Raw genomic sequence first — 12,981 nt, 5'->3', positions numbered from 1 at the left:
CCCCCAAATTCTGGAATGGCACAGAATATATTAAGGCTATACATCTTCGCCTTAACTGTCTGCCAACGAGAGGCCTTCCTTACAACCCTCCCGAGGCTAGAAGATGTAGAGCCGGTTGCAACAGGGTGGAGAGCCTATCCCATGTGTTGCAAAGATGCCCCCTGGGGCACACTGCCAGAATGAAGAGACATAACTTCGTCCTTAAGAGACTTAAGGACATGTCTCTCAAAAAGGGATGGAGGGTGGAAGAAGAACCACACATACGTGACGGCAGAGGTATTCTGAGGAAGCCAGACCTCATTCTGTCTAATGACGAGGAGGCTCTTGTGGTGGATGCTACAGTTTCATGGGAATGTCCACGAGACCTAGGAGAGACCTATGAACTAAAAAGGATGGTGTACGACCAGCCGGAGTTCGTGTCGGTCCTCACGGAGAGATATCCTAACAAGACTATACGAGTGCTTCCGTTCGCTATCGGTGCCCGCGGTATGTGGTGTCGACAGAGTGAAGCTACTTTGCAGGCGATGAAAATCAATACGCGTGCCAACCGCCGCGAATTAGTGTACACCACCATACGAGGCAGCTGGACCATCCATGGCGACTTTGCCAAGAGAAGCTGGGAATAGTCCTTCTATGACTGCTACCTCTGGCAATTAACACAGAGGAAACATCTCCAGTGCTGGGTGGTCTGTAATCCGGGAGTGAAGTCACTTCCGTTGTGTCTGTGCTGTGAACGTTTCTTTCACTCAACATTGTGTTATTTTTTTTTCTTTCACTTTGTGTCTATATTAAATTATATATGTGATATGGGGCGGAGCAGGGCGGCCCGATGTACAGATATGTTGGCCCAGCATTTGTAACTTTATTAATAAAGAGATTTAAATAGCAAATTGCCCATGACTACCTTAAAGAGTCATTGTTACTTTTTGGGCATTTGGCTACCTTAAGGGAGTCATAGTGACTCCGAGTAACTATGACTCTATTAAGGTAGCCAAATGCCCATAACTACCTTTAAGAGTCATAGTTACTTACTGGGCATTTGGCTACCTTAAGAGAGTCATAGTTAAGACACAAAATTGTGCCTAATCAATCACCTTACACAATATAATCAAAATCGAAGGGTCTAATTGTCAACCTTTACACTCGAATATCTCCTAAACTATTGCATGTAAAGTGGTGAGACGTGAGACTCGTACAGTAGCATCACAAAAATATGTAGATTCTCCCTGTACATTATTTTTAAAATCGGAGTTGCAGATTTTGCCCTTTTCAACTGAATATATCTCCTAAAGTACTGATCTCGAGTGCTCTCATCGATACAGTAGCTTCACAAAATTATGGTAATTCACCCTGCAAAATATTTCTAAAATCGTAGAGAGTGAGTTATTGACATTTATTCTCGTTTTTTTTCCTATAGTACCCTATGAAAAATATACAATTTTTTTTTTCATCTCGAGTCTTTTTGGATATGGCGAATCGATATTCTCAAGACTTTCAAGATTATTGTTCCCTTCTCATTCTATCATATTAAAATTCTCAATACAATTTCATTCATCTTAACAGAGAGCGAATTGAGGTTCATCCTCATAGGTATTATAACACTAAATAGAAACTGATGTTAGACTGTTAGAAGATAATTATAATTATAATATTGAATACCAATATGAAAGAAGCCATCTCATAAAAGAAAATCCATACAAAGGAGCGGGAGAGTGATGAAGGGATGTCAGATCGATAGGATAAATGGAGTTCTACGATTGGCCAAGAAAAATCAATGATGGTGAACACGCCGCAACGATCTATCGATTTTCTGTTTAGCAGTTTCCCACCACAGCCTTCCCGGATTTCGTTTCGATACGTTAGTAAGGACTTTAGCTTTCGATTGTCGGCTAACGGTTCGAATTCTGGCGGTTTATAGCATTTGTTTTCCGGTTTTAACATATTTTCATTTGAGTGGATACTTTATTATACTTATCCATACCAACCCTGTAAGTATGTAATTTCGAAACATTTCAATAAAATTCTTTCCAGATAATAGATCCCTTAAACTGCATGTTCAATGTTTTATTCCATGAAATTTATGAGCGTTCCGATTTTATTTCATTCTAATTATCGTACTTGTGACGTGTGTGAATGAATTCTTTATAAGAAATAACAAAGCTCTCTAGATAAAAACTATTTTATTATGGTTTGAAAATGATACTGAAATTATTGTTCAAATATTGGGATTCAGTTTTGAATTGGATATTTTATAGCTGTCAAGTCTGTTTACATCGTGAAGATGGTTCAATTTTTCGGAATCTTATTCTCTTTCGTGCCAATCCACACCAGAGAACAAACAGTGCTTCATCCTTTCGCCCAAATATCATATATCTATAATTTTCTAATTTTAAGCCCATACTAGTCTCAACACTGGGACTCTTCAATGAACAATTCCTAATAAGGCCAGCCGAAAGCACAAATTTCTGAAGGAAAAGTACTTTTTATTTAGGGACTTGCAATTCACAAGATAGGTGATAGGTTAAGGGCAACGTTTTTACACCGCCAAGCATGTCCATGATACCCGTTGGGTTGGGATCGAATGCGCCAGTCAACTATTCAAGTTCTCTACTCCTTTGCCGGATTAATCCTCATGATGGTTTCGGAGTTTTGGATTTGTCTCCATTATTCTTTACTCAAATTATTGTAATGTGTTGCCAATGGAAAATAATAGAACGATCCAGTATAAACTACAAACAGCGAATTGTAACGACGTTGGATCGGTATAGAGTAGTAGTAGATGTAGTAGTAGTAGTAGTAACTATAAGTAGACGATTCGCTAAATATGTCTTCGATCGAAACAGCGCATCCAAATTCAAAATCACGGAGGGAACACAAACAGATTAACTAGTTAGGTAATTACTTATTTATACCTTCATGTACATTATATGCATTTTACTAAGGATATATTGACTTCCAACTATACCCTATACCTACCCTATTCCCATCCTATAGTATAATATACAGTGCTTCTCAAAAGTCCCCTCCAATCTCTTATCTTTGGAACGATTAATATAAAGAAGTTTAATTAGGAAACTGAATATTAAAGGTTGTAAACTTTCCGAGTAGAGACTGATTCTAATCTAATGTGCCATTAAAACTGCCATAAACACAAACAAAATAATATAATTGAATAGGTTTTTTCGATACCTTTTAAAAGAGGAGTCGCTTGCCCTAGAGTTCCATTTGAAATTATTGGTCACAATAGCATTGTGACGTCATCTATCATCATTATTATGGATGTTTACGACCTTGAATATTCAGTTTCCAAATTTCACTTGTTTATGTATAATCGTTCCAAAATAAGGAGGACTTTCGAGAAGCACTGTATGTAGATGGGTTTAGTAGTCAAAAAAAAATGAATTACGTTTTTTTCCTAATTCCAAATATAAACATTTCTGCAATTTTCAGCTTTGAAAAATGGATGTTCTAGCTGAAAATTATCAGCTAAAGTGGCATTCCTTCAGTTCATATATGCACTCTTGTGTTGCTGGAGCCTTGTTTAACGAGACTTTTGCAGATGTCGCTCTTTACACATCAGATGGCCTAAGCATCATGGCTCACAAGTTCATACTTTCTTCTTGCAGTCAGTACTTTCATCAGGTTCGTCAACATCACTATTATACTCCAATGAATTTCATGTTAAAGATGTAAAGTGAAAATTATACTTAATTTTATGAATCCATAGAAATTTTGTCGAAATTCAAAATATGAAACGAACTGCGATTCTTTAACATTCAATTTTTGAATTTTCAATTGTGGGTGATCAAAATCAATTCATTGAGACGTATGTGTATATCGGCTTCGACCCTCTGTTTAGTTTTATTAACAATTTAAATAGGTAATATTATACTTATGCAGGTTTGTTAAGAATAATAATTTCTTGAGTTGGATTAGAATACGAGAGAATATCATTTTGACCATCTAAACGAATAGAAAATCAAAACCTTTATTAATCAAATTCATGAAAGTCGATACGGCCAAAAACATGAGAATTCATCAAACATAGATACCATTTGAGAAAACAAAGTGTGCCTTTACAACTACTTCCAATAATATAAAAAAAATGTTTATATTTTCTCGGCATCCCATATAATTTCGATTTGACTAAGCCTGTATTAGGAAAAATGTAATGGTTTCATGAAATTCCAACAGCCTGAATACTCTTCATCGAAACTCAATTTTTGAAAATACCTAATTAATGAGGGAAGTGTGCCAGTTAGTCATCTAGGAAAGTCAGAAAAATTTTTATTCGTCGAACAGAAAAAAAAATAAAAGAATTTTTTCATTGAAGAACAAGTATTCATTCATGTTATTAACTTTCCGAGGTAAAATTATCTCTTCCATAAAATTTCGCATAAAAAAATATCTGGAAAAGTGTCGCCATTAGCTACAATTCGTATCCTGGGGAAATCGAAAAAAGACCTTCGATAAGTGCTGCCATCTTTTCGACGAAAGTGGAAACTATTGTAATATTCGTAACTTCTACCATTGAATATTTGAGTTGAATACTCAAAGCTTCTACTTATCGTTCGAGTGTTCTGGCAACACTCCACATTCCATTCTGTTAGTCTTTACGCCTGATACTGATGACGAGAAAGTCCCGTGGTATAAACTCCTCTTAATGAGAGGAACCTTCTGAAAAATATATATTGTATGAGCTGATTATTCACCCTGTGAAGCCACCGCTATGTTTTTTCTTTTCACGTATTTTGCATAGCTAATTTTATTTTTGTATTTCTGCAGGTTTTGAAGTTAGCTCCTCGCATGGTCACAACTCTACCTTTAGTTGTAGTTCTTCCACCAGAAATTTCTTATCAAACTCTTAAAATTCTAGTCCAATATATGTACAGTGGGGAGTCTACAGTTTCGAAAGATATTCTTCAACAAGTTTTAAGAGGTGGTGATATACTGAAAGTTAAAGGTTTGTGGAGACCTAAGGAAGAACAAGAAGCACCACAGAAAAAATCTGTCAAGGTAATCTCGATTTAAGATTTCGTTCCTTACTATTTCCTTTCATTTTATGAACTCTTTGAAGGAAACGCGGATGCCATTTAAGCTGAGCGCTTGTCATTTAGGGCCGATTTCACCAAATGGTGATTAACTCCGCTCAACTTGAACTCGAAATAAAATTCAAACAAATTGTTTGAGCCCCACCAATACAACCATAAATATCACACCTGAATTGACACTATTCATAAAAATGAAAATGGTTTATGTTGCCCAAAAATGATCAATTGTTTAAGCATCTATGAGATGTAATGACCAATTATATGTAAATTGAACTTCTAGGATTAACATTACAAGTGTGGCCCGCCTTCACTTCATTTTAGGTACTATTTTGTGTACCTTACTTGCCAAAAGGTTACCGACCGCTGGTCTTATGCATAGTTACAATGTCAAACAGATTTCTAATTATTGTACCTTGCATGAATACTTACTTATGAATAACATGATTCACAGGCTTCATACAAAGAAAACAATGGTTCCTCCCAAGTTTCTCAAGTAGAGGCAGAAAAACAGAAATCAGAAAAAATAAAAATGAACGAACGACCAAAAGTCCTCAACTATACATTGAATCTGAACCAGGAAAAGTCTAATAATAGGGAATGTTCTGAGAATTCTGATACAGGTTCAACAGCAAAGAAAAAAGAAATGGCACCTAAAGATAATAATTATAATCAGAGTAGTGTTATTAAAAGTACCCAAAGTGAGAAATCGCCACCTACATTAAGTAAACAAAAAGATTATGAAAAGAACGATGGTAAGTAAACTAATTCTTCCAATACGTACCTACCTAATTTCACTTTTTATCAATCTATTATATTTCAACGATTCTGGAACCGTTATTGCATGCCAATATTGGCTAGTCAGTGATAGTAAAATTTTTTACTAGGTCAAAATACCTAATCACGTATTGAAAATTAAGAAGCAATTTCATACCTCGCATAGTACCTACCTATATACCTTATGTAGCGCGGGATTCTAATCTGGGAGAATATGAGTTAGTATATACATACAGAGTTACTTTGTATAATAGAATCTGTTTGCAGTTCAAAAAGATACAACCCCAAATAACGAGACTGTCCAGTTCTTAGTAATCAAGGAAGAACCCCTAGAATGGTCCGAGATGGGCGAGGGAGATATGGAATTGATGGAGTCCAAAGAAGTTTTCAGTACAGAAATAACTATCAAACCAGAAATTTTTGCAGATACAGATAGTGGTAGTAGTGAAAATATGTATACACCATTAACATGTGAGCTCTGTAGTGAAACTTTCACCGTTCCGGCAGATTGGGTTAGACACGTTCAAACACATACAGATATGTTACCTGCGAAAAGGCAGCGGAGGGGAAGACCTGCACCGGTCAGTATGTTTTCAATGCATTACTTCCTGAAAGTGATGTGAAAACTTCTAGTAGTAGACTAATGAATAAGATAAAAAAAATTTCGTACAAAAGTTTTAGTTATTTTAAATTTCCATCTAGATAATACCTATTTCAAAATTAACAACGCCAAGTTGTGACGATTTATTTTCACCTTGACCTCGCAACTACGTTTCTATAGCTTATTCTAGATATACATATAAGATATTGATGATTCACAAAAATAAAGTCAGAAATTTTGGTTTCAACTCATTTTTCAACTTTTTGCTGTTGTACTCTGACTAAGTAATGTCTGGCCTAAGAAACTCCATACATAGCCGTGACATTGAAATATTAGATATTAGGCCTTTCTGCCTAGTAAAACAAATAGCCAAGTTTTTTTCAACAATTTCAGGATGAAGAAAATGCGCCTTTTCCACCATTGACTTGTGACATGTGTCAAAAAATGTTTTCAACTCCAGCCGAATGGGTTCATCACATTCAAAACACCCATACAGAGTTCGAGCTTCATTGGACTAATAGACATTTAAATAAAATGGGAGATGGAATGAAGGCAGATAAATCGCCGAAAAAATTAATAGGTCCTATACAGAAGGTGATGCTAATATTTTAAAAATGGACAGTATCTGTCAATTTTTTTTGCTCAATAGGAAAAAAGTAAATGCCTAGTTCAAAATCGTAACCAACCACATTTTCTATTTCATTAATCATAGCGATTGTAAATATAAATCTAATCCAAAGGTTGATGTAGGTACAGATCACTATTCATTTCAAAACTTTTGAAAAAAATAACAAATTATAAATTCATGAGCAGAGTGGTGTTATGACAGAAAGATACTTGGTGCCTATGTACCTAATTATTTTGAAGCATAAAGTGCATTATGCGCATAATAATCTATTCATTATTATTATCTATTTAGTTCTAATTCCATTTCAAATCAACTCATAATCAATTATACCTATTCCATTTAAGAAGGGCAAGGAGGCCTTTAACAAAATGTAGTGTACCTATTTAAGAAGAATACAAAGTTTCAAAAATAATACTGGTATATGAAAATTTTCAAATTTTTATGTCTTTCAGGTGTGTTCCATTTGTACCAAAAAATTTCCATCAAATGCTTCCATGTTAATACATAAAAGAACACACACTGGAGAAAAACCTTATGCTTGTGAATACTGCATGAAAGGTTTTAATGTGAAAAGTAATCTGTTGAGACATTTAAGAACACTACATGACAAAATCATGCAGCCAACAGAAGTAGATGGAGTAACAATCAAAGAGGAGAAAGATGAAGAAGTAAAGACAGATTAATTTTTTTCTGTTGAAATTGTAAATAAATACAAACATACTTATTTTGTGTATATTAAAATATTTCCTAAAAATAAAGAGAAATGTGTAAACGATTGATATGACGTTTTTATATAGTGAAAAACTAAGTATTTTTATTATTATGATTTAAACTTAACATACAAAGCTGAAACTGAATGCTTCTCCTGGAAATTTACCGAAATAACATATTTCATTCGATTAATTTTCTATTTCTTATAATTTTCTGATATAGGAAGAATGAATCTTTAGGTGTTCTTGTCCTGTTTGTACTAGTTAAATCCACTTGAACCAAACCAAATTTTTCCCTGAAAAATCCATCAGTTTATTTCACACATGAGGTGATGTCTAATATAACAAAATATCCTACTTATCCCAATCAACGTCTAAACTAAATTAGATGGCTGTTTCAATGCTCACCCATAACCAGACATCCACTCGAAATTATCCATGAGAGTCCAAGCTGTGTAACCGATCACATTACAATCGTCATCATGAATAGCTTTCAGAACTTCTGAAAGATATTTTGTATGATAATTCATTCTATCATTATCGTCCAAATTTGAATCGGTTGTTGCCCAACCGTTTTCTGTTATAAGCAATGGCGGATTGTTCAATTTTTCCTTTATCCATACTAAAAGTTTTCTCAAACCCCACGGTACTTCAGCTAACCATGGAGCAGCGGAAATCTGGAAAAAATAAGATTTTATTTTAATTCGTTATAAATTTTTCAAACTAATGATAATTATAAATTAAATCAACATTCAAGTCCCTTATGAAGAAACGATTTCTCATTAAAAATGACGGAATATCATAATTACTGAATATAATTGACTTTGTACCGTGTGGCACGCGCACGCAACCTATCAAAATTAAAAATTAAGACTCACCTTCCATGTGGTGTTTTGGCTTTGTTTTACCCCACAGTCGTCGAGCTCTGAAGGAACTGGGAATTTCTGGTTTGACCAGGAACACAATGCTGTTGTGTAATGATTCAAACCTATAAAATCGAAACTTCCCCTTAACAATTCTATTTCACTCTCATTAAATTTAGGTAATCTTGAAGTGCGGAAACCTTGAACAGAACTCTTCAAACTGATCTTCATCTTTAGAAGAGTAGGATAGTCTCCAAAAATGAGGGGATGCAAGTAATAGAAATACTGAAAAATACAAACTCAATGTAATTTGCTACTATCTTTAATTTTTTTTACGATTTTTTTTTATGAATGATTACGCTTATCAGTATAAAAATACATGAAATAAAAAAGTTTTCGAAAGAAATCATACTATGGAAAATGGCGAGGGGAGAGCAAAGAAAATTTGTATCATATAAAGAGGTACTTATAGGTAGGTACCTATAAAGTTAACATCGAACAAATAACTATGGTCATACTTGTTGATAAATATTCTAACAAAATTTCTGAATATTATTACTTTTAAACATGTTATTGAAATATCTCGGAGAAAGGAATTTGAGGGATTCAAATGTTACTTCGTGTTTCATTCCATGTAGTTAAAAGTTGAATTAATAAATATTAGGTAGGTACGAGCCGGGCACAAGAATTGTCACAAATTAAAATTTATCAAAATATTTATTTTTCTTTTTAAAACTTTGTGTTGAAAAAGTTGCGATCAGTTTCAATGTCCAGTATTGCGCACACTTCTAGTAGTTTTTCAGTGGGACTTAAATTCTAAAGGTGCCTTCTGAAAATTCATATGCACATAAAACATCATAATTCGTTCTTCACAATCTTCGTCAATTTTTTATATTATACACCTACGAGTAAGCGTCGACGTCTAAAATTTCTGAGAACCTCTAACATCCGTATCGCACCTACCTAACCATTCTTTACAGATAACTAAGCAGAGTCGACATGTTGGTACCTTAACCTAATCTTTAGTTGTGCAACTCTGTTTAGTCGCAGAAGTGAATGTCATGCCATATCAGTAGATATGAATTTGGAAAAAGTTGTTCAGAAATGATACGGAATAATGAAAATGAAACGCTTTGTTCTGATAAACTCACAGAAAATAACATTTCCTCCTCGGCTGCCAACTTATCTAATATACTATCTGTTTTTGGCTCGGCCCAAGCTGTGTCAACAGAAAGTCCAAGAAAACCTGTGAACAGTTACTACTTGATCTCTGTTGTATAACTGACGGATATCATTATAAAAATAAAGCGTTTATAATAATAATGAAGGAACAGTTTGAAACAGATAGAAGAAATTTAACGGACATAACTCAGAGCATTATGTAAGTAAAATTTCTTCTATCATTATAAAGGGTTTACCAATAAAGGTGGGTCGAAGTTGAAATGAAATAAAACCAGGTATCTATGTGTGACTTGTGTGAGATATTAACGAAATTCTTCTTTTATTTGAAACGTACATACATGCCAGTATGTATGGAATATGACATCATTCATATATTAATGATCTGGTGTTCCTTCAACGTACGGGAGTTGACTGATTGTTTACTGGCTGATCCGATCGTTGGAGAGTCGACTTTGAAGGGCCACCGCGGCTGTCGTAAAATAGGCGCAACGTTTTCACTCAAGAACACTCATTTAAATAATAAATTTTTTCATTGCCAAATGATGCCAAATCGCTTGTCCATGATTTGGAATCAGTGAATGAATAATCAGAGACAAACTTTGTCTCTGGGATAATAAACTACAGATTTGACGGACGCCACCGAAACAACATTGCCGCCACAGCCTGTCAACATCGATCCGTCCCTATTGATAAACCCTTTAGTATGGAGGGTACCCTTTAGCAAAGATTATAGATTTAGGTTAGTTTAACTCTATAATCTTTGCCCTTCAGTAATGAAAAATAGTTCGAAGGGTGCTTGAGGAAAGAACAGAATTTTTCATTCTATTCGATTCAGATAATAATCGATGGACGCTTCTGAATTACCTTTTTGTGAAATTTTGAACTCTTCTACATACATTTTGTAAGTTCTTGAGTGAGCTATCAACGCATTATGTGTGCATTGATAACCTCCAATACCTTGAAGACTTTTGAAAGGAGCTTTTTCTGCTCTACTATAACCCTCCTCGCAAAACTGGCTGAATTCGTTGAAAGTCAACCAGTGTTTTACTCTATCTCCGTATAATTCGAACAGTATTCGTGCATAAGATACATAGTGGTCGACAATACTATTGTTCAACCAGCCACCTAAAAATATTAATGGATTAACTCAATTAATTGCTTCACTGCAGCGAAATTCTTCAGACCATATAAAATTAAATCATATGTATGGTATATATTTAAACAGGTGCATCCGCATTATCATGTCAGGGGTACGTAAGAAAAGCGTGGAACCATATTGTATAGAAGGGAGACAATTTATTCAATGGTGGCATCGCCATAGATCTACTAAACTTAAAATAGGTCTATGTGTCGCATCACTCATATACTCAGAGAGTATAAAACAATTTAATTCTAATTAAAATGATGAATATACTCTTAACAGTTTGGATAGGCTACAGGCATTCAAATATACACCCTCTTCTGAAATCGCAAATTTTCTTCACGTCGAAGTTTCTTACTTGTTTTGTACCATCTAACTAACAGCAGTGCATAATCAATAAAGGAGTTCAATGTCTTTGTCCTATATTTCATTTTTGAAACATGCGCATTATGACGTGAGCCCATGTCACGTCACAGTAATCTGTATGCACCAAAGATATCTATACCTAACTTGGTGTAGAAGCATTTCAAATGAAGTATTTTTAGTCTCATTTATTGAGTAGGCATATTTCCGGTATAGTGAGGTTTCGATTCACTAAAGTATAGAGATAATAACTTACCATTTTCTTCCAAAGTTTTCGGTGTGTCCCAATGGAATATAGTAACATAGGGTTCAATATCACTTGCAAGAAGTTCGTCAATCAAATTATTATAATATTCTATTCCTTCTAGACTAACTCCTGAATCTTTATATCCCATAGGAATGATTCTTGTCCATGCTATTGAAAACCTATAAAAATCTACTCCTAAATCTTTCAATAGCTTGACGTCTTCCTTATATTTGTGATAAGAATCACATGCGATGTCACCATTTGATTTATCCTTAACTAAATAAGGATACTTGTGGAGATAGTGGTCCCAAATACTTTGTCCTTTACCTAAATAAAAAAATTTATTTAGAGAAAAGAAAATGCATAAAAACTTTCTGAAAATCCATTTTTTTTCCGCATTTCATGAGACTCCTTATATGAAATTTTCGGAAAAAGTCTCCTCATACATAGTGGATTTATTACGTATATGTTGATGAAATAAATATCAATGATGATGTAGAATTTCTCAATTTAAAAACACTCACCGTCTTCATTCCAAGCACCTTCTATCTGATATGCCGAGGTCGCTACACCGAATTTAAAATTATTTGGAAATGTGAGATTTCTCAAACCCTGGACTGCTGTGGTTATTATTCTTCGAAAAAATTAGACGAATTATTAATTGAATCCAAATAATTCATAAAAATATGTGGCATTATGCTTACGGTAAAAACTTCAAGAACATCCATAGCAAATTCAGGACCATCCTATCGAAGTAAAATAGGTAGGTAGGTACCTACTCAAAAATTTGTTTTCTACCGTAGAATATATTTGTAATCAACATAATATGTTGTGTAGAATCGATATTATATTATCGATTTTTCAAATTTATCTATTAGAAGTGGGAACTGAAAAAATAAAACGATTCAGATATAAATCTTTCATGATAACTATTTATCGGTATGAAATCGATAACATATTCAAATTTAGGAATATTTCGAAAATTTTATTTAAATTTTATATATGTATATCTGATAAAAGAAATGATTAGTGTTACAGATAATCAAGTGCTATATAGGTACCCCTTTAGTTCCTAGTGATTTCACTATGAAACCACCTCTAATAATATCTATTCATTCCATGCGTCCCTATGGTTACCTACATCTCAAAACAGCTGCAACAGAGGTACGTCAAAGGCGGACTCTGATAGAGGGTTGCAATAGTTCTTCGGAAATTGCCTTACTTTGATTTGAATCATTCATTACTCTAAAATGACAAGAAAAGCTGTTTTCTTGCCTTACACAAGAAATAATTATTACTTGTATTAGTTGAGTCCTGGTGGTTACATGTATAAACCACTATTTAAAAAAAAATGAAAATAGATATTCAATAAAATCAGTGGAATATATTGAATTTCATGTATTTTTGACCTGAAAATATGA

The 12,981-nt window shown here is 34.1% G+C and overlaps 2 protein-coding genes across 2 annotated transcripts; one reads left to right on the top strand and one right to left on the bottom strand.

Moving 5' to 3' along the window:
• Positions 1–1,823: 1,823 nt before the first annotated feature.
• On the top strand, positions 1,824–7,833 carry LOC123307775 (zinc finger and BTB domain-containing protein 24). The gene is made up of 7 exons (XM_044890204.1): positions 1,824–1,988; positions 3,451–3,642; positions 4,786–5,016; positions 5,503–5,803; positions 6,093–6,406; positions 6,820–7,020; positions 7,507–7,833. The coding sequence occupies exons 2-7, from the start codon at positions 3,460–3,462 to the stop codon at positions 7,735–7,737; spliced, it is 1,461 nt and encodes a 486-aa protein (XP_044746139.1). The 5' UTR covers positions 1,824–1,988; positions 3,451–3,459; the 3' UTR covers positions 7,738–7,833.
• Positions 7,773–12,424, bottom strand: LOC123307774 (myrosinase 1-like). The gene is made up of 8 exons (XM_044890203.1): positions 12,265–12,424; positions 12,085–12,194; positions 11,570–11,887; positions 10,674–10,934; positions 9,779–9,873; positions 8,643–8,912; positions 8,173–8,441; positions 7,773–8,060 (listed from the first exon to the last, which is right to left on the bottom strand). The coding sequence occupies exons 1-8, from the start codon at positions 12,303–12,305 to the stop codon at positions 7,946–7,948; spliced, it is 1,479 nt and encodes a 492-aa protein (XP_044746138.1). The 5' UTR covers positions 12,306–12,424; the 3' UTR covers positions 7,773–7,945.
• Between the last annotated feature and the right edge of the window lie 557 nt (positions 12,425–12,981).

Source organism: Coccinella septempunctata, chromosome 2 (assembly GCF_907165205.1).
Source record: "Coccinella septempunctata chromosome 2, icCocSept1.1, whole genome shotgun sequence".
Classification (NCBI taxonomy): domain Eukaryota; kingdom Metazoa; phylum Arthropoda; class Insecta; order Coleoptera; family Coccinellidae; genus Coccinella; species Coccinella septempunctata.
This window is presented reverse-complemented; position numbering and strand designations above follow the sequence as displayed.

Bases quoted from the DNA above. Each gene is read 5' to 3' on its own strand.
- LOC123307775 (XM_044890204.1), top strand. From the start codon at position 3,460: ATGGATGTTCTAGCTGAAAATTATCAGCTAAAGTGGCATTCCTTCAGT. The intron at 5,804-6,092 runs GTAAGTAAACTA...ATCTGTTTGCAG, and splicing joins AGATTATGAAAAGAACGATG to TTCAAAAAGATACAACCCCA. The intron at 6,407-6,819 runs GTCAGTATGTTT...CAACAATTTCAG, and splicing joins GGAGGGGAAGACCTGCACCG to GATGAAGAAAATGCGCCTTT.
- LOC123307774 (XM_044890203.1), bottom strand. From the start codon at position 12,305: ATGGTCCTGAATTTGCTATGGATGTTCTTGAAGTTTTTACC. The intron at 11,888-12,084 runs GTGAGTGTTTTT...TTTTTTATTTAG, and splicing joins AGGTGCTTGGAATGAAGACG to GTAAAGGACAAAGTATTTGG. The intron at 10,935-11,569 runs GTAAGTTATTAT...TAATATTTTTAG, and splicing joins GAAAACTTTGGAAGAAAATG to GTGGCTGGTTGAACAATAGT.